This window comes from Myotis lucifugus, unplaced genomic scaffold (genome assembly GCF_000147115.1).
Source record: "Myotis lucifugus unplaced genomic scaffold, Myoluc2.0 scaffold_9, whole genome shotgun sequence".
Taxonomy (NCBI): Eukaryota; Metazoa; Chordata; class Mammalia; order Chiroptera; family Vespertilionidae; genus Myotis; species Myotis lucifugus.
In genome coordinates, this window is record NW_005871057.1 from 5,844,097 (window position 1) to 5,864,392 (window position 20,296).

The 20,296-nt window shown below is 41.0% G+C and overlaps 2 protein-coding genes across 10 annotated transcripts in view; one reads left to right on the top strand and one right to left on the bottom strand.

Annotated features, from left to right (window-relative positions):
- The window catches only part of CCDC59 (coiled-coil domain containing 59), a 42,009-nt gene extending 22,611 nt beyond the window's left edge, over nt 1-19,398 (bottom strand). The window contains exons 1-6 of one of the 4 annotated variants that reach the window (XM_023749764.1): nt 19,220-19,362; nt 18,943-18,954; nt 18,366-18,472; nt 17,241-17,556; nt 12,819-12,918; nt 9,807-10,286 (exon numbers count right to left, since the gene is read on the bottom strand). In XM_023749764.1, coding sequence (XP_023605532.1) covers nt 10,125-10,286; nt 12,819-12,918; nt 17,241-17,556; nt 18,366-18,459 — 672 coding nt within the window. In that variant the 5' untranslated portion in view covers nt 18,460-18,472; nt 18,943-18,954; nt 19,220-19,362 and the 3' untranslated portion in view covers nt 9,807-10,124. Of the gene's footprint in view, nt 1-9,806; nt 10,287-12,818; nt 12,919-17,240; nt 17,557-18,365; nt 18,473-18,942; nt 18,964-19,219 lie in introns of those variants that run through there. The other 3 variants (XM_014451467.2, XM_006083981.3, XM_014451468.2) reach the window with 3 other exon arrangements.
- A 39-nt stretch (nt 19,399-19,437) lies between these two features.
- The window catches only part of METTL25 (methyltransferase like 25), a 91,298-nt gene continuing 90,439 nt past the window's right edge, over nt 19,438-20,296 (top strand). For 4 of the 6 annotated variants that reach the window (XR_002828037.1, XM_006083980.3, XM_023749762.1 and 1 more), the window contains exon 1: nt 19,438-19,816. Coding sequence is in view for 4 of the 6 variants with exons in the window: in XM_006083980.3 (XP_006084042.2) it covers nt 19,561-19,816 (256 nt within the window). In the remaining 2 variants the exon portion in view is untranslated. The remainder of the gene's footprint in view (nt 19,817-20,296) is intronic. The other 2 variants (XM_014451465.2, XM_023749763.1) reach the window with 2 other exon arrangements.

Sequence of the window (20,296 nt, forward strand, 5' to 3'; positions counted from 1 at the left end):
AAGAAATGTCATATCCTGCCTAGCAGTTTGCTCAGTGATAATGCCTTGGCCTGCCCACACAGGTCTGGTTCAATTCTGACCAAGGGCATGTACCTAGGTTGCAGGCTCCTCCCTGTCCGGGGCCCAGGTCAGGGCTCATGCAGGAGGCAACCAATCAAAGTGTTCCTCTCACTTTGATGTTTCTCTCTGTCTTTCCCTTTCTCTTCCACATTCTCTAAAAATCAATGGAAACATATCCTCAGGTGAGGATAAAAAACAATAATAAAGAAATTATTATTATATGAAAGACACATCTTGAAAATGCCTAAAGAAAGTTGTCATTTTTTCATGGTGAAAGGACTGGAGTCCATGTTGATGAAAAACCTAGCTGGCTGCGGTGACTGGCAGTGGCTGCAGCAGCGGGGTGATGGGGCTGGTACCTTTACCTGATCAGCCTGGTCACCTCCCACAAAGGGAGGTCAGACTGCGGCTTAGGCCCTATCCCCAAGGGGAGCAGGGAGCGGGCCTAAGCCATCACTAGGACATCCCCTGAGGGCTCCCTGTATGTAAGAGGGGGTAGGCTCGGCTGAGGGACACCCCCCCTCCCAGTGCACGAATTTTATGCACCGGGCCCCTAGTACAATATAACTGTAGTATTATAAAAAGGGAAATTTGGACACGGAGACACTCACTCAGGTTGACCACCATATAAAGATAAGAGGTATGCTACCACAAGCCAAGAAGTACCAGACCTAGAAGGTAAACATGGAACACATCTTTCCCTCGAGCCTTCAGAGGAAGTATTGCCCTTCCTTGATTATAGACTTCCAGCCTCTACCCCTGTGATAGCCAATTCTGTCTTTCAGAAGGTTGATCAGATTGCTGGTTCAACCATAGCCAGTTTACATTGAGACAATTATCCATCTGAAGGTTTGGTGGGGAGAGATGTCAACTTAGAAGCATCACCTATAACTGGGATGGTAAAAGCTGCTCATTTAGCATGTAGCATGCAAGGCATGGCTGTTGGCTTTTGGTCTGCCTATGTGCTCCTACCTTAATAACCATGGTTCCCTTCGAGTTTGAAATAGCTTTCACTAAGTCCCTGGTGTCTTTTCCACTATTAGTCAAAATATCTGAAGTTACAAATTCTTTAGCTTCCATAACACTTTAAGTCACGAACAATTCTGAAAGCATATCTACCATCTTTTTATCTCTTGTCTTTTTGCCACAGTACAGGTTTCATTCCATCAGTACTATTAATTCTGCTACCTGGTGAAGCATCGTAACCCACATCTTGTATAAAAACTGCTGTTTGAAATTCTCTGCTATTGTTAGATAGTCCCTTGTTCTGTAAACTCTGTCATTTTTAGGCAGTTTCTCATTCTGTAGAATAACTGTTTTAGTTTGAATAATAGAAAAAGATAAAACTTAACTGTCTGACCTTGCAAGCTATCTATCTAACATAATGGACTAATACTGATAATAATTCCCATATTCTTATGCCAAATGTTCATACTTTATGTATCAAAGATTACAAACTGTAACAATAGCTCACAGAGAGCCCTTTGTAAAATGTGCAGAAAAAGAAGCTCAAAAGGTATAAATACAGAAAACTTCCTGTGTGACTTCACTCAGAGATTTGGAAAAAATACCTCCCTCTGGGCCACACACAATAAACGACTCCTAATTAATTGGCTCATGAAGGCGTCTTGTATCTCACTCTCGGATTTATGATTCAACACTGGGAAGAACAAATATTGTATAATGGGTCTGCTTTAATGGTTAAATTTTCAGTATTACAACAAAAGAGAATGCCTTTGTAATTTTCAAAATAAAATCCATCTATAAACCATAGTAAATCAAAATTAACTAAAAGGATGCCTCTCAGACCTGGGCACACTTTCCTGAGTTACTGCTATAGTCACGTTTCCAATTCATCCGGAAGAGGGAATCAAGTTGCAAGTGTAAGGTTTGACCTATGTTAAATAATGATATGTAAAAGAGATAATAAAAGGATTTCATAAATGCAAAAGTTGCTGATAGAGAAATCTTGAGCATTGCCTAAAGTACACAAGGATTGCACAGTAGGTACAAATCATAGCGAGAAGCAAACACAGTATTGACAGAAGCTTCAACCAGTTTGGCAACCACTGCCACATCTTGCAAACATATAAAATATTCCTGTTACCAAACCGGAAGTTATGCAGAGGCAATCAACAGGTTCCAGTGAGTTAATACTCCTAATGTATCATTTGTCTTTCCTGAACAAAAGAGAGAAGGGTTGACAAAGTGGGAGATTGTTGAAGAGAAGCATTCAAAGAGGAGAAAGCTTCTTTCATGTTGCATCCCATGGAAGAGGCTCCCTAAATACCCTACTTTTAAAAAATATACAATGGGGCCTTGACTTACGATTTAATTCGTTCCGTGACCGAGCTCATAACTCAGATTACTCGTATGTCAAATCATTAAAATGAACGAGTGAGACATGTGATGCTGGGCTGATGTTGTGGCGTTCACTGTGACATTCGCTGTGCCAACTAGCGGTTGGGGTATCTGAAGCTGGCTCATAACCCGAATTTTAGCTCGCAACTCAAAGCAAAAAATCGGCCGAGAGACGGCTCGTATCTCGAAAAACTAGTTAGTCGGGACACTGGTAAGTCAAGGCCCCACTGTATATACTGCCTGGTCAGCGTGGTTCTATGGTTAGAGTGTTGGCCCATGCACCGAAGGTTTGATTCACAGCCCTGTGAGAGAGGCAACCAATCTCTCTCTCTCTCTCTCTCCCTCTCACTTCTCTTCTTCCCACTCTCTCTCAAAAAAAAAAAAATCAATGGAAAAAATATTCTTGGGGTGACAATTAACATATTTTTTTTCCTATACATACATACCTATGATAAAGTTTCATTTATAAAGTTATGGTTGCCTTAGTAAACTCATGAGAATATTTAGCTTTTTAAAAATTAGGTATTTATTGCTTACAATAACCAGTCAATCCTAAAAATATTTTCATTGTCTTTTAGTTTAGGGCCTTGGCAAAATGAAATCATCTCTGCTCTGGTGAGGTCAGCAAACCTCCGTGTGCTGACAGATTGTGACACAAGTTATTTGTAGTTTCTTAACAAAATAATAACTTTTCTCTAGATGGCTTGTAACCCTTTCAGCTCATCTTGAAAAAAGATACAATAGCCTCTCCCCCCCATCCTCCCATGCCCCAGCTTTATCTGGGTGGATATGTGCCAAGACCCCCACAGTGGATGCCTGAAAAGGTAGATAGTACTGAATCCTATATATGTTTTTTCTATACATACATACCAATTGCAAAGTTTTATTTATAAATTAGGCACTGTGAGAAATTAATAATAATAACAAAATAGAACAGTAGTTCAGGGGTCCCAGGTTGCGAGAGGGCGCAGGCCAGGCCGAGGGACCCCACTGGTGCAGGAATTCATGCACCGAGCCTCTAGTATTTTAATAAAAGTGAAATGTGGTCTCTCTTTCTCAAAATATCTTATTGTACCATACTCACCCTTCTTTATGTGATGTGAAATGATCAAATGCCAAACCTATTCCTGAATCTCTGCAGCCACACCTACTTGCAATAAATAGCTTGGTGTCACTCGTTTGAGGAGATCCCTTGCTGAAGTCTTCACATAGGCTCAATGCTTACGGGGGTGGGGGGGTGGGGAGGGGTGGGGGGACATGTTGCAGTGAATTGAAAATCTTTTTCTGTTCATGTCTTCCACCCACAAATTTAATGCCTTTTCCATCTTAACTAAGCACTTCTCAACTATGCACCGTGGCCATAACTTTTGCAGTTTGAGGTGCAACAGCAAAACTAGCACAAACTTATTTTTCCTTCTTCACAAATTCACGGGTAGAAGATTCAATCTTAACGTGGATTTTAGCAACATCGGCATACTGTTTTTTCCCCTTTACTTACTAAGTTGAAAACTTTTACCTCCCACTTAAAGGATATACTTTCCAGCGTCTGGACAAATGGGAATAGCCATCATCACTACTCTTGCACTTTAGGGCCATTATTAAGTAAAGTAAAGGTTACTTGAACACCAGTACTGCCATATCAGGACAGTCGATTTGATAACGTAGGTGGCTACTATGTGACAAATGGGCTGGAGGATACTCAATGTGGAGACACTGGACAAATGGGATGATCAGGCCCTCACGGGGGGACTGAGCAGGACTCACCAGATTTCATCATGCTACTCAGAAGAGCGTGCACTTTAAAATGTATTATTTCTGGAATTTTCCATTTAATGTTATTTTGGACTGCGGTTGGCCACAGGTAACTAAAGCTGTGGAAAGCAAAACTGCAGATAAGGGGGGACTACTGTACATGAAGTCTCCCTGTGAACTACTTATGCAATATAATATCGTTGTGGGCACAGCAACAAATCACCTACATATTGTATGAGGATGTACTCCAAGGAAAAATCAAGTCCTTTTGTTCAGATTGACTTGTTGAGGTTGAAATATGAGGGGGATTCTGTAAATCCCTGAAGTATAACTATCCATATATGCTGTTAGTTCCACAAAATAGCAAATATTAACTACCTTTATCTATATGTCTACTAAGAAATACTGCATATGAATTGCTCACTGTGAAATTCACTTTTTTTTAGGGGATAAAGGACAGGGCAAATCTGTGTTCAAAACTACCAGGAATCTAGGGATCACAATTCTATTGCTCAGCTTGAGATCTGGAACGAACAGGGGTACCCTTTTCTGATAAGCTTCTTATGTGGAAGTATCACAAGGAATATGCAGTCTATTCTAATAAAGACTCAATAATGGTTTTATTCCTGAGATTTCTTCAGGTTTGAGTACATATTGGGATAACCTCAGTGGGGGGTGGGGGATGAGGTCATAAGGATTCATTTGAACCTTAGTAGATCAGTTCCAAATATTCTACTCAGGTCAGTAGAATCTGCAGCCCGGTGAGTAGAAGGAATCTGATCTCACATTGCATCAGGAGAGGACAGTACTTTCAAAAGAACTGCTATAATTTGGGTTGCTCTGATGTGGTGCCTTCTGGAAAATATTAAACTTCACAATGCTGTTACAGAGCAAGTCTCAACTAACTTAGCTGGAACAAAGATACACAATTGAAATTGATAAGTTACAAGACCAGTGAGATCATATGTCTTTTGGACATATATTCCCCAAGTATTTTATTAGTACGCTAGGGAACAGGTGGAGATAAAGTGGTGAGATTTCAGGTGAAAAATGTAGCATCTGCACACACTAGAAATTGGAAAGCCTGCCCTACAAATAGATATAAAGTAGCATCTGCATCCATTAGAAATTGGAAGACATGCCCTATAAATAGATATAATTTGATTTCATAGGTTCCTTTCTCAGTTTCAGCAGCTAGCCATTTTTTCAGTACCGAATCTCTTTACAGATGTCACATTTCCTAAACCGTTAAATATATACCTACCATATGATGGAACGATTCCATTCCTAAGTATTTACCCAAGAGAATTAAGACCTATATACAGATGTTTATAGTAGCTTTATTTGTAAGAGCCCTCAACTGGAAACAACCCCAATCAATAGGTGAATAGATAAACAACTGCTGGTATATCCACATAATGGAATACTCAGCAACAAACAGGAACAAACTATTCATAAATGCAACAACATGGATGGATCTCAAAATAATTACGCTGACTGAAAGAAGCCAGGCCAAAAAATAAAAAAAGAGTACATGGTATATTATTCCAATTTTATAAAATTTTTGAAAACATAAACTATCTATAGTAACAGAAAGCAGATCGGTGGGTGCCTGGGACCAGTTTGAGAGCCACTAAGAGGTTTAATTACTAAGGGCCTAGAGGAAACTTTTGGAGATGATGGTAATGAATTTGTGATTATAGAGGTGGTTTCATCATTGTGTACATGTACCCAAACTCACCAAATTATACACTTTAAATATGGTCAATCTATTATACCTCAAGAAATCCATCTGTAAAAACCTGGGTCACTAGGCCCATGAGATGTGCATGTCTGATGCAGGACTCTCTATCGGTTCCATGGGTGATTCAATCAGGTGTTCTCCACAGGAATTGTCCAAATACAGAAAGATACCAAAATATTGATGCTCCATATTTTAGTATAAGTACTTCCCCTTATCAAACTCCTAGGGGGAAAATTAACTCTATATATTAAATACTTTTCAAGTTAGTATTCAAAGGCCAAAGAAACAAAACCCAGAATCAAATTCTCTTGCCCTCATAAGGTAAAAGTCCAATGCAATTAAAGTCCTTCCCACTTTATTTTGTTCACTCACAACCAGAAATGTTCTTAATGGCCTAGATGGATTTTTATAGCAGCTGCAGCCTGTGTGTCTTTCTTGGGAATAGATGTGAATCATTCAGCTCCTTAAAAGTTAAATTAACTCCACATTAAGTCTATGGTGTGTCTCAATTTTTAAAAGGTCCAGAGAATTAATAGAACACCCAAATTCACCATAACACTTGCCTAAACTCCACAAAATTTAACAAGCAGTAATCCTGAACAAAATTATGTTCCCAGAAAATTGCCAAAGGCAATACATAGCAGAAACCCTATCGTAGAAACTCCCGAATCTGTAGGAAGGATAGCTGTCAAGGGCTTTCTCCTCCTCCGAATGCCAATCAGTATATGCCAGAATCCATGACCTGCACACTAAAACTAAACTGGAAAAAATTTCTTATCAAGAAGTTAAATTTGCCCTAGCCGGTTTGGCTCAGTGGATAGAGGATTGGCCTGCAGACTGAAGGGTCCCAGGTTCGATTCCGGTCAAGGGCACATGCCCGGGGTTGAGGGCTCGATCCCCAGTAGGGGCATGCAGGAGGCAGCCGAACAATGATTCTCTCTCATCATTGATGTTTCTCTCTCTCTCTGTGAAATCAATAAAAATATGTTAAAAAAGAAGTTAAATTGATCACCATGCATTTAGCCTGGCAAACTATCTTCTCAGTGTCATTTGAGACACTAATGCTATCTTGCAAAGGATAGATATGCAGTGATGCAGTACCAATCACATTCTCTCTAGTATATTCAAAATCTCTTTATAGTCAAAATTTTCTGTTTTACATTGCATTTTAACGACTGGCATGAGCAATTTAAACCTGAACTTCTCTAGAAGTCCATATGGCATACAAGTCTTCTGCCTTGAAATTTAAAGCAGCAAATACTGATAGTCATTAATGTTTAGCATATCTACAGTATATTTTCTTCTGACATTAAATCTTTTCCTCAAATGAGTTGCTTTCCCATGTCTCTGCAGCCTCTAATGAATTAAAATGTGGGTCAAGGTCAAGCCTGCACCCTGGAAGCTGCCTATCCATGCCAATGCCTGTTAATGCCAGTAAAGCCAGGATAGCTCACCAAGTGTCATCTTAGCTGGCACTGGCTGCAGCCATCCAGGAAGCCAGCATATGTGTGAGCCACAGTGACACGTTCTGAGTTTGCTGAAGCTTGTGTCTCTACACTCCCACGCCCCAACCCTGCTTCTTTGTTGAGGTCTGTGCACTTCTCTGTTTAAGGCCCAGTATTTCACCGTCTCCAGAAATAACCAATTTTCTGTGGACAAAGCTACCTTACATTTCGTGTTAAAATCCCATGTGCCCTAAGGCTGAAAGCCTCTTGCCAAAACCACAGCAACTAAAAGCCTACTGCAGTAATAAAAATAAAATTAATGGCCCAGTATAAGCCTCTACAAACTGCCAAGATCAAAACTCCCTGAATACACATTAAAGTCTGATACAAGCTCTTGGCCACCCAATGTTTCTCCCCTTGTATATTGTGTTCCCTCAAATGTCATTCCTGCTTTACTTCTCGCTGTACTCAAGTATACAGCACAAATTGGGAGGTTTAGATGTTTCCTTCCACAAAACACGAGGTCTCTGCCCTGCTCTGCCTCCATCTCCATACCCTCCTACCCATCAATACAGCCTGTTCCTTACAATTTTCTGTAGAAAAATAGTAATCAAGAGTACATGCACTGTACAGACAGGCCAGGTCCTCCTCCCAAACTCAAGTCACTACCTCCCTGGGCAGAAAAGTAAGGAGAGTAGACACCATGTTAGGCTGAGGGTGCCCCACCATAAGAAAGGAAACAGAAATGGGAAGTTGAGTGTGATTCCCCAATCAGTAATAATATACATGTAACCTAACTACTCTTTAGACTTTTAAATTCACTGTAAGTTTTGTTCCCTTTGTAAGTTCCTTCATGCTGTCACCTCTAATTCTCTTCTCATTCTGGAAGGCTTTTCTCACATGCCATCTCATCCATGAAACTTTCCCTGATGTCTTCAATGAGATGAAACCTCTCTTCTGAGGCCTGGGTCCAATGCTTTGCAAAGTATGGTCTAAAGACCAACCACAACAGAATGTGTTAATAGCTGTTAAAATACGCGTTACTGAGCGCATCAGTGCTATCCAAATCTTGGGGTAGGGCCCTCGAATGTGCATTGTGAGCTCTCTAGTGAGTCTCTGGTGCACTCAAGTCTGCGCCTTCGTTTTGCACCTGATCATTTCTGATTACTTTTTGTCCTATAACCTTACTTGGCATTTGCTCTATACAGCGGTTCTCAACCTGTGGGTCGCGACCCCTTTGGGGGTCGAACGACACTTTCACAGGGGTTGCCTAAATACATCCTGCATATCAGATATTTACATTACGATTCATAACAGTAGCAAAATTATTTATGAAGTAACAACGAAAATAATTTTATGGTTGGGGGTCACCACATGAAGAACTGTATTAAAGGGTCGTGGCATTAGGAAGGTTGAGAACCATTGCAGATCCCTGGGGGAAGGAATCTTTTTTTTTTTTAAAGAGTAACTCCTTAACCTGGACCTTGCATATATAACAACTGCTCAACAACAAAATTGTTAAAATGAACTTAATTTTTACTCTCAGAAGGACTAGATCTCTTATGTTTTGTCCTACCCTGATAGTGTCTAGAAGTAAAACACAAGCAAATCATTATATAGGAATTAAAATATTTTACTCTGCTTCACAATGTACTGTCTTCACCAATGTAGCCAAATGTAGGTTTTCTGAGTTAAATGCAATATTATGCACTGAAAATTTCTAAGCATTGTTTCTCACTGCAATAAAGATTGCCTTTCTTTAGTAAGTTGCTTCCTCAGCATCTATTACACTTTTAAATGCAGTGATCAGTAGAATGCAAGGACTCCTCAAACCTTATTGCAATTTCAGGCTGTCTCTCTTATTATTTTATAGGCTTTATTATGCAATGTTTTACAAATATCATTTACAATGATGACAGTGAAGGCTTTCTCATTTTGCAGATTGCAAGGAGGCAGGCGGAGCAGTACTTCAGCACTGTGTCTCGGTTCACAAGTATACACAGAGATAACACAGTCATGTTCCAGTGACAATGTCCTACACAATAACATGATCTGGAAAGCTTAATTACTGGTGTGACACTGCCGAGTTCCCAAGATCTTATACTAATAAGCTATGTACTCCCACTTTGGGAATATTTATAAATATCAGGCTTTCTGCATTTTTACACCAAACTCTGCTTTATGAAGACCCCATAGTTGAATGGTGGGGACAGAAGATATCGTGTAGCGTGTTCTCAGGTTTCTAGAAAGCCCACTCCCCTATAACATGTGCTTAGTTTAAAAGTAAGTAAGTAAGTAAGTAAGTAAGTAAGTAAGTAAATAAATAAATAAATAAAAACGTTCAAGGAGAATCACTGCCTCCATTATTAAAATGAATTTTAAAACCGTAACAGTTGTTTACTAAATTGAAAATTTTCATTGAAATGCTCCATTGAAAGCTCTGCTCCATTTTAAAAACATTTTTATTTCATCTGAATTTATGTGGTACAAAAGTCCTGTCACCCAAATAGCAGGTTCTTTCAGTCATTCAAGCCACCCTTTCTTCAGGGGCAAATAAATAGGAAGCAAATGATATTATGCAGAGTATATGTAGAAAATTTTCCTTTATATAAATGAACAAAAGTTTTTGGACATTTTGTATCGCTTAGCAATCCAGTTTATATTGACAAACCTAGTGAATTGTTAGGAGGTGCATTACATATACAAAACAACTCAAGAAGCAGCAGATATTTTAAGCCTTGATTTAATATAAAGTGTCTGATTTAATTGTTTTCTTGAATTTTTTTTAGAAGATACTCCATCTGTAAATTTAAGTTTGGTTGGCCCTTTTTAGTCTTTTTGCTCAATATTTTAAACATTTCCATTTTCTTCTTTTTGTAGAGTCTTTGAGCTTCTTCTCTCTCTTGCTTTCTCCTCTCAAATTCCTGAAATTAACATATGTAATTTTCATTAGTAAAAAACAGTAAATATAGTTCCGAAATTGTGTTGAAACAGGTAGCACCATGCTAAAACTTTAGGTCTGTCTCTTTTATTTTCAAAATATTAAGTGTCTCTTTTATTTTCAAATGTTAAATGTTAAGGCAAAGAGTATGCACTATAATACATGCTATTACATAAAGTTATTAAACAATTTTAATTATCAGTATGCAAATAAAGTCGGAGCACAGAAGGCCTATTTATGAAATGATTTCATCATTTAACTAGACCCATTGAAGAATTAAAAGTGACTTTAGTCATGTAACACTAAAACCTTCATTTCCAGAATATCTCATATTCTTTTTAATTTGCCACCTGACAGATTTAATTTCAGGAAAATTTTTGGCTACATACCATATATGTGTAAAACACTGTGCTAGGCATTATGATTTTTAACCATTTAAGAATGATCATGCTCATTTCATCTGCTAAGAGAAAGACTCAAGTTCATTTGAGTCTAAGGAAAATAATTCCGTTATATAGTGTATAGATCCAAAAGTACTACTTGAAATGTACTATAACATTTACTAAATCAAATATAAAAGTTAAACAAAAGTTCTTCAATAATGCAATATATCAGTGATGGCAAACCTATGAAACGCGTGTCAGAGGTGACATGCGAACTCATTTTTTTGGTTGATTTTTCTTTGTTAAATGGCATTTAAATATATAAAATAAATATCAAAAATATAAGTCTTTGTTTTACTATGGTTGCAAATATCAAAAAATTTCTATATGTGACACGGCACCAGAGTTAAGTTAGGGTTTTTCAAAATGCTGACACGCCGAGCTCAAAAGGTTCGCCATCACTGCAATATATGGATTGTTTTTCAATTTCCCCTGTAACAAATATAGCCCCCAAATAACACAGCCTTATATTTGTATGGTCACTTATATTTAACCAAGTACTTTCACATACATCATAGTACGTTTCATTCTTTAAAAATGTTATCTAGGTTTTTTATCTTCATCTTACAGACAAGGAGCTGATGCTCAGTGATATGGAAAGTGATTTGCCCCAAATCCCAAATAACTGATACAGTCAAGTCTCATATCCAGATCTTGTGAATTCAAAGTCTAAGCAATTCTCCATTATGCCAAGCCATTGTCACTTAAACTTGTTCTTATATGGTATGGTACCTCATTTATTTTAAAAAGCACATAAAGATCTAGAACGTATTTGTGGGAATTTAGGTATGTGGAGTTTCACTAAACAAAGTAAAAAGAAAGTAGTCTTACTATCAATTATAGGTTCTTATTTAATTAATCTTCTTAATTTTGATTTCTCCTAAGTAATGATGCTGGGTATTAACATTCGAAATCGAAGAGACTGTCAATTTTCATAATTATAAAGTCCTAGCATTTATCTATGTAAAGAAAATTTTAGGACATTAAATGTTTTACAGTACAATGGTCCTTATTGGTATACTATTTCCAAAGGTGGCAGATATCAGATGCTTGGTTAGGAAAAAGCAGAAAGTAACAAGCTATGAAACAAAGGTCCACTATTTCCATGGCGAAATATTTCTGCTTCATCCTAGTCTGCCGCCAGTTTACGAATAATCATACAATTTTAGATGTGAAACTTCCAGAAATTCCCAAATTCTAAAGCTAAAACACAGAAAAAATTCTAAATCAGTGCAATCACTGATATGCTATCCTTTTTAAAGTGCTAAATTAATAAAGCTTCAATACAAAAACTCCGAGTTAATCACAGATTAAACAAAATGAAGATTTTGTTAAAGTTGTAGATAATTTTGTTTTCCTCATTAGAAAGTCTATTCTAATTTTGGGTTTCTGAATGATTACAGAGAGTGGTACCATTTTGCTAAGTTAATGTAATAGACTTTTTATTTTATTTCTGAGAGAGGGTGGGAGAGAAGGTGGGAAGGAGGGACATTGATATGTTGTTCCACTTATTTATGCATTCAGTGGTTGTTTGTTGTATGTGCTGACTGGGGATCGAACCTGAAACCTTAGTGTATCGGGAAGATGCTCCAACCAACTGAACTACCTGGCCAGGGCTCTAGTAGGCTTTTTAATTAGCAAGACTAACTCTTTATATTAAAGAAATATTGTATTCACCTCCCCTCTGGCTTTTACTTGCTTCAATGTAAAATTATGCAAGTAATCTATAATTTCCTTAGGTCAGTGGTTCTCAAATGTTATTATTCATAAGAACCTCTTGAAGTACTTGTTAAAAGTGCCAGTTCCTAGACCAAACTCTTAGTAAACATTATCCCAGAAGTTCATTCATTAACCTGTAAGCAATATCTTTAAAATTCTATTTCTAACCACCTCTCAAGGATAATATAAATAATCAAGGAATCTGAATATGTTAAAATTCTCCAACTCTGATCATACCATTCATTTATTCAACAAATGTTTACAGAGGGCATAGTATGTACCCCACACTAAGAAACACAGATTATATATACATTTAGCATAAATAGGAATCTGAATATTTTTAAAGATCTTACTTGTTTCTTAGCAGCACGCTTAGCTTGTACCCGTTCATATTCTTCTTGTGCTTTTTGATTTGATGTTTTCTTTTTATTTTTCTTTGGAATAGTAATGAAGCTTTATAAGGTAAAGAAAAATAAGTTGTAAAGATTAAAAACAATATAACTGAAATTATGACAAGTATGTCTAATACAGTACTTGTATATTAAAATCTCACTAATGCAAATTAATAGAAGGGGAAGAGATAAGAGGAAAGAGGACATTAATCTTATTAATAAAATATACAAATAACATTATTAAAAATATAGTTATAACTTTCAAGATAGATTACAAGGGGTAACTGGAGAATCTTGGAGAAATATTTCAACCAGGGAAAATACAGAAAGATTTGAAAGATCCTAGAATGTAAAAAAACAAACAAACAAAAAAACCCCCACACACACATTAAAAAACAAAACCAAAAACAAAACAGGAAACCAATATATGAATGGCAGGAATGACAGGCTGAAGAAGGCATTAAATTGAAGGACATAATGGAAATTGTAGGTGGATATGAACTTGAATCCCAAAGTTCTTTGAGCACTTCATCTCCATTCCACTTCACCTACTTGTTCATAAATGACCCCAACTCCACTTAGAACTATTCTATCTTTTGTTTTTTTCCTCACTTGAGGACATTTTTTCCACTGTTTTTCAGAGATAAACGGAGGGAAGGAGGGGAGGAAGAAGGGAGGGAGAGAGAGGAAGAGAGAGAGAGAGAGAGAGAGAGAGAGAGAGAGAGAGAGAGAGAGAGAGAGAGAGAGAGAGAGAGATCAATGTGAGAGAGAGATCGGCTATCTCCTGTAGGCACCCCTGGGTCGGGCAGTGAACCACAAAGTGCCCTCGACTGGGAATGGAACTCATAACCCTTATGTGCGTGGGCCGACACTCCAACCACTGGGCCACACCGGCCAGGGTGAACTATTCTATCTTGAAGTACTTCTCATGTCTCTGAAGGTGTCCCACACTGTCACAGATAATTCAACCACTTAGATCCAGACTCCATCCATTTCCTCAGGCTATCAGATTCATTAATAATCTTCCTTTTTCCTGTTTCTCAACTTGTCACTATACCAACTTCATAAACACAGTATAAAAATTTCAGTAGCTACATTCTTAAAGTAAACAAATGCACTAATTATCCATCACCAAACTCTAGATCCTCTTCTAACTACCAATCTCTTATTCCTCATCCTTTCATGGTCACGTATCTAGAAAGAATAGTGAATAGACTAAAATAGGCACTTCATATTCACTTAACTCTGTAATCTGATTTCTGCTCTCACATTGTAATCACACTGCCCATTGCCAAAACAGTCATGACCTTCTAGCCAAATATGATGATCAAGTCAATGGGCACTTTTCAGTTTCATTTAACTGACCATTCACTACTTTTGAAAATTCCATTCCATTAGTTTTGGTGACATCCTTTCGCCCTGACCCTTTCTAACTGCTCCTTCTCTGTGCTGTGCTAGAGCCTCTTTCTCTTTCTAATCCCAGGTTTCCCACCAAGTGTTTCTCTCTTTGGTCTCCATTTTCTTCTTTGATAGTCATATCCCTGACCATGGCTTTGGATGCTACACGTAAAGGTAAAAATTTCACCAGGGTTATCTATTGAAAATCTTCTTTACAAGGTCACTAATAATTGCCTAGAGCACAAACTCAAAAGACCTGCTCTCAGTCTTGTTTTCTTGGATGTTACAGTATTTGAGTTGATCAATCCCTACTCTGCACAAGTTTCCTATATTGACATAGCTGTCACTGTATTCCCCCTTTCTCCAATTAAGGCAGTTCTATTGAACTTCTTCAGTGACAACTTTTCCCTGTTTCCACTTCAAAATAAGAAACCTCTAAAAATATTATTTTAACCAAGGAATTTTGTGTCATGATTAAACCCTCCTCACTTCAATTATCACTGGAAATGATTCATTCCTCCATTTCTAGAGCTATTTTTTGCCAAGCTCTACACCCATAGATGAACAAACCTACTAAAAATCTGAATTTTTAGTGTCTCTGTCTTCATCCCCAACTACACTCTTTCCTGGGGTCCAAGTTCCTATTATGTTTAGCACAAATAGCTCCAATTTTAAAGGACAGAATTTTAGTGAAGTTAAAGGTTATGGTACCAAGTAACACCTAGCTTCACTGCAAGTTTAGATTTTGGCATGTTTTTTTAACTTGAGATATGTGCAGAGAAAGCTTTATAAGTTAGCATTTATAAGACCAAAGTGTATGGTGCTATGCTGTTTCTTTTCTTTTTTATTCTACTTTATTTTTTTTATTGTCTGAAGTTTTACATGTCTCCTTTTTCCCCAACTGACCCCCCGCCCCCCCCGCAGCCATTCCCACCCCAGGCAAGCCCCCACCTCCCCAGTGTCTGTGTCCATTGGTTATGCTAATATGCATGCATAGAAGTCCTTTGGTTGCTCTCTAACCCCTCACTTGTCTCTGGATCTATTCTTGTTCTCTGTTTCTTTTTTAATTGATTCTAAATCCACATCCTCTGGGGAGAAGAATCTAGATTAATAATAGTAGTAGCAGCAGTAGTAGCTAACACTCTTAGGTGGTACTTCTCACGTACCGTACACTTTTTAAAGTACTTTATAACAAATGAACTCATTTAGTATTTATAATGTCACGATAGGTCAGGAGACCACAGAGTCTGAGAATAATTCATTCTGGAGAGGTACAACATGGCAACTCTGAATTAAATACTTATTATCATAATTTCCATTTTAGAAAAGTCCAGCTCAAGTCCATTCATGCTGTTAACCACCAAGCTATACCTCTCAAAAAATTAGTTTAAAAAAAAAAACAACACACATCCTATCTAATAATAGACAAACATGGTAATTGACCATACCTTCGCTACACCTCCCATTGGCTAATCAGCAAGATATGCAAATTAACCCAACCAAGATGGCGACTGGCAGCCAGGAAGCTGAAGCGAGCAGGAGGCTTGCTTGCTCCAGTGATGGAGGAAGCCAAGGTTCCCCGCCTGCCGAGGTGGCTCTGAGCTCCAAAAGCAACAAAGTTTCAATTATAGAAGCTAAACAAACCCCAGATACCTGCTTTCAGCCGGTGGTGGCCACGGAGCTGGAGCCAGCTCTCAGCTCCAGTGACAGCAACAAAGTTTCAATTATAGAAGGTAAATAAATCCCAGAATAAAAAAAATAAAGAAAAAAAGAAGAGGCTGGGAGCTTCAGTCGCCAGCCAGCCTGAAAACGGCCCTCAGTCCCTCACCCAGGCTGGCCAGGCACCCCAGTGGGGACCCCCACCCTGAAGGGGGTGTGACCAGTCTGAAAACAGCCATCAGCCCCTCACCCAGGCTGGCCAGGCACCCCAGCGGGACCCCCACCCTGATCCGGGACACCCTTCAGGGCAAACCAGCCGGCCCCTACCCACCCAGGCTGGCCAGGCACCCCAGTGGGGACCCCCACCCTGAAGGGGGTGTGACCAGTCTGAAAACAGCCATCAGCCCCTCATCCAGGCTGGCCAGGCCACCCCAGTGGGGACCCCCACCCTGAAGGGGGTGTGACCAGCTGCAAACAGCCATCAGCCCCTCACCCAGGCTGGCCAGGCACCCCAGCGGGACCCCCACCCTGATCCGGGACACCCTTCAGGGCAAACCAGCCGGCCCCTACCCGTGCACCAGGCCTCTATCCTATATAGTAAAAGGGTAATATGCAAACTGACCCTAACAGCAGCAAGACTGGGAATGACTGGTAACTATGACACACACTGACCACCAGGGGGCAGACGCTCAATGCAGGAGCTGCCCTCTGGTGGTCAGTGCGCTCCCACATGGGGGAGCTCTGCTCAGCCACAAGCCAGGCTGATGGCAGCCTCTACTGCCTCCTCAGCAGCACTAAGGATGTCTGACTGCAGCTTAGGTCTGCTCCACGTTGGCAAGTGGACATCCTCCGAGGGCTGCCAGGCTGCCAGAGGGATGTCTGATTGCCAACTTAGGCTCAATCCCCCCGGGGAGCAGGCCTAAGCCAGCACGTGGTCATCCCCCGAGGGGTCCCAGACTTCGAGAGGGCACAGGCCAGGCTGAGGGACCCCCCGCCCAGTGCACAAATTTTTGTACACCGGGCCTCTAGTATATTAATAACAGGCATTAACCACAGTCCAAGTAAGTTAAATGTACTTGAAAGGCTGAAATCGAAAACCCAGATATTTTAATACCCATTCCATTACTTCTCCAATTAAGCTAACCTAACCTAATTCAGTCATTTAAGATTAAAAAAAAAAAAGCCTCCATGAAAAATTATTGCCTAATTACACTGTGACTTCTAAAATGCCTCAAATAACAATTCCAATTTCTATATAAATTGTCTAATTTCATAAAACACTACTTAAACTTAAAACAAAGGATTTCAAAATAAGAAAATACATACTTTACCCTTTCTTCTTTACATGGCTCTTCTGGCTGAGGCTGGTCAATGCTACAATGTTCTTCAGACAAAGCCTGGTCAGTGTTACATTGTTCTGTTGGCAAAGCCTCATTAACTTGTTCTTCTGACTTGTTCTTCTGAACTTTTCTAGTCTGCTTCCTGAGTCTTTCCTCTTCAGCTAAGTAAAGATGTTTCAGATGATCGGGATATCGATCTCTGAACTGGGATTCCTGTGAGGTTTGAGCCTTGTTTTTCCGCCACAGCAATTTCTTGTAATTTTGCTGAATCTTCAATTTTCTTCGAAATGCAAAGCCTTGTCCTACATTGAAGAACATAAATCGTTAATTACTTTCTCAGAAAATAAGTGGCATGAAAAAATGTAGCTGTGACATTCAGATGCTAGAATTACTTTGTTTTGCTTTGAAAGGTCATTTCAAGAAAACGAGTTTTAAACCAATGGCGTGAACAGCATGTTGATTCTTTGCCAAAGACCAGGCAAACTTAGTCATGCAGACACTTCAAGTAAGACTCTCAAATATGGTAAAATGGCTAGAGCGTTGCAGGACTCCAGTTTATTGTGCTCACAAATCAAAACAAATTCCTTAATCCATCTAAAAGACTTCATCTAGGTCTTTAATACTTAAAACATACAGCTCATAGCTATTATTTTGCCGTAGAGAAACTACTGTAGGACTTATTTTTAAAAAATATATATTTTATTGATTTTTTTTACAGAGGGGAAGGGAGAGGGATAGAGAGTTAGAAACATCGATGAGAGAGAAACACAGATCAGCTGCCTCCTGCACACTCCCCACTGGGGATGTGCCCGCAACCAAGGTACATGCCCTTGACCGGAATCGAACCTGGGACCCCTCAGTCCGCAGGCCGACGCTCTATCCACTGAGCCAAACCGGTTAGGGCTGTACGACTTACTTTTAAAAGTAACTCAACACAAGAGAGAGAAGATGGTGCATGACTTTCTGAACGGCTACCCGAACTTAAGATGTATGCATTCCAAACGAGATCTGCGGGAACTTACAGACAACAAGACACAATGACAAACACAAACCAAAGCCAAGCAAAAGGAAAGGAAGATCGGTAAAAGAAGACTGGAGGGCTCTGGGTTACTTGCAATCAGTAAGGCCGTGGGGCAGATTTCTGGCCTTATCCTTCTGTCTGTCCTTCCCCGTAATACACGCACCAAGGTGTACACATGATACATCCACAAGTGGAACCTGTTATGGGTTGGCTCAACGAGATAGACCACCGACTCCGAATTTAAATTTGAAAGCCTTTTTTATTAAGCTGGCCAGCTGACCACAGCCCGTACCTTCCCCTCTGGGAAACTCGCGGCATGTGGCAAAGAGCAAGTGTGCATTATGATTTTTATAGCAAAACAGTGTTACCTTAGAAATTCACAGAAAGTTCATAAGCACAAAGGGGGGGGTAAACAGAGTCACACCTGACTGGTCTAAGACAATCTAGCAATTTTTCTTCCCCTGGTTCCTAACCCTGCAACCCCCCCTCCATACGTCAGTCCCTCCTCCCAGCACATACACAATCCTCATATCCTGGCAACACAATTCTTGCTCTGGGGTACTTGCAATCAGCAAGGGCGTGGGGCAGATTTCTGGCCCTATCCTTCTGTCATTCTGTAACATTCTGTAACCCTTCCATGCTGCAGTCCCTCATCCACAAGTGGAACCGTGGATGCTCTCTGCTTACGCCTTCGTGGGTAAATACAGAGGGAGAGTTCGGAACAAGAATGGAGACAAGTGGGGGAAGATGATTACGGACGGTCACCAACACCGCCCCGTCTTCCCACCCGAAGCTGAGACGCCCACGGCCTCGGCCGGCTCAGGAATGACTCCCTCCGCCCCGGGAGGGCCCGACCCAGCGCCCTAAACCCTGCTTCCCCGCATCGGCGGGTCGCGCACTCGAGGAGTTCAAAGGCCCGGGGACCAGGAAGACTGCCTTCTTACCCTCGCGAACGCTCCCCGCGAAGGCCTGCAGGTGGTTAGGTCGCCACGTCCTCTGTTTCACATTCTTATTTTTGAATCCGGCCGGAGAAAACCCTTCGCCGGGCGCCCCAAAACCCCCCGTCCGCCGCCCGGGTGCCGGCCTCGAGGGCGCCATGGCATACCCAGCGCGTCGCCGGGAAACTCACAACGGACGCAGTCAAAGCACGTCACCAGGCGGAAGCAATCCATCGCCCACCTGCAGTGTCGATCGGAGCTCTACTGATCCGGCCTGGGCGGCTTTCCGCGGAGCCCCCGCCTCGCGACGCGGTTGGCGCCACCTACAGCCCGGGCGGGGGAGCGCCATGGCGGCTTCCAGCCCGCTCCCGGCGGCCCAGGACTTGCCCACGTTGCGTGCCAAGTTGCAGGGGCTGCTGCGGTTCCTGAGGCAAGCCCTGTCCATTGCCAACGCACACACCGTGGACTTCTACACGGAGTCCGTGTGGGCGCAACTGGTCGACGTGCCTCCGGAGACTGTGCTGGAGGTGCTGAGGGCCACGGCGACGGCGGAGGACCGGCCCTCGGAGGCGCGCCCCCTGGCGGAGGCCGAGGGAGGAGCAGGTGAACGGAGGCGGGAGGGGCGGGCTGGGAGGCGGTGGAGAGGAGGTTCCGCCCCGCGAAGCGCGCCCTTCGGCTGCAGCCGGGAGGAATCGCGGGACCCGGGGGCGGGCCGGGGCGGGGCCGCCGAGGTGGGTGGGGGTAGGTTAGCGCATGGGTGGGTCGAGGACGCGGACCCGGCGTCTCACTTTCTTCCCGGGGTGCTTGTGTGGGTCCACACTTTCAGCAGACTAGAGCCCGGCAGGTTACCATTCATTTCATTCACACCTCAAACGTTACAAGAACTAGCTCCGCTGAACATTATCACAAATCGACCTGTAAGTTCCTGTTAGCCTTCCCTTAACAGTCTGGGTTTATTTAATTGTTTTGTAAGAGAGTTTTTACAATACGTTTATGACCGTAATACATCGATTGAGATCAAACTAATTGAAACCGAAAATTCGACGAAAGAATCTGCAGTTAGTATATCATCATCCCTGGTCA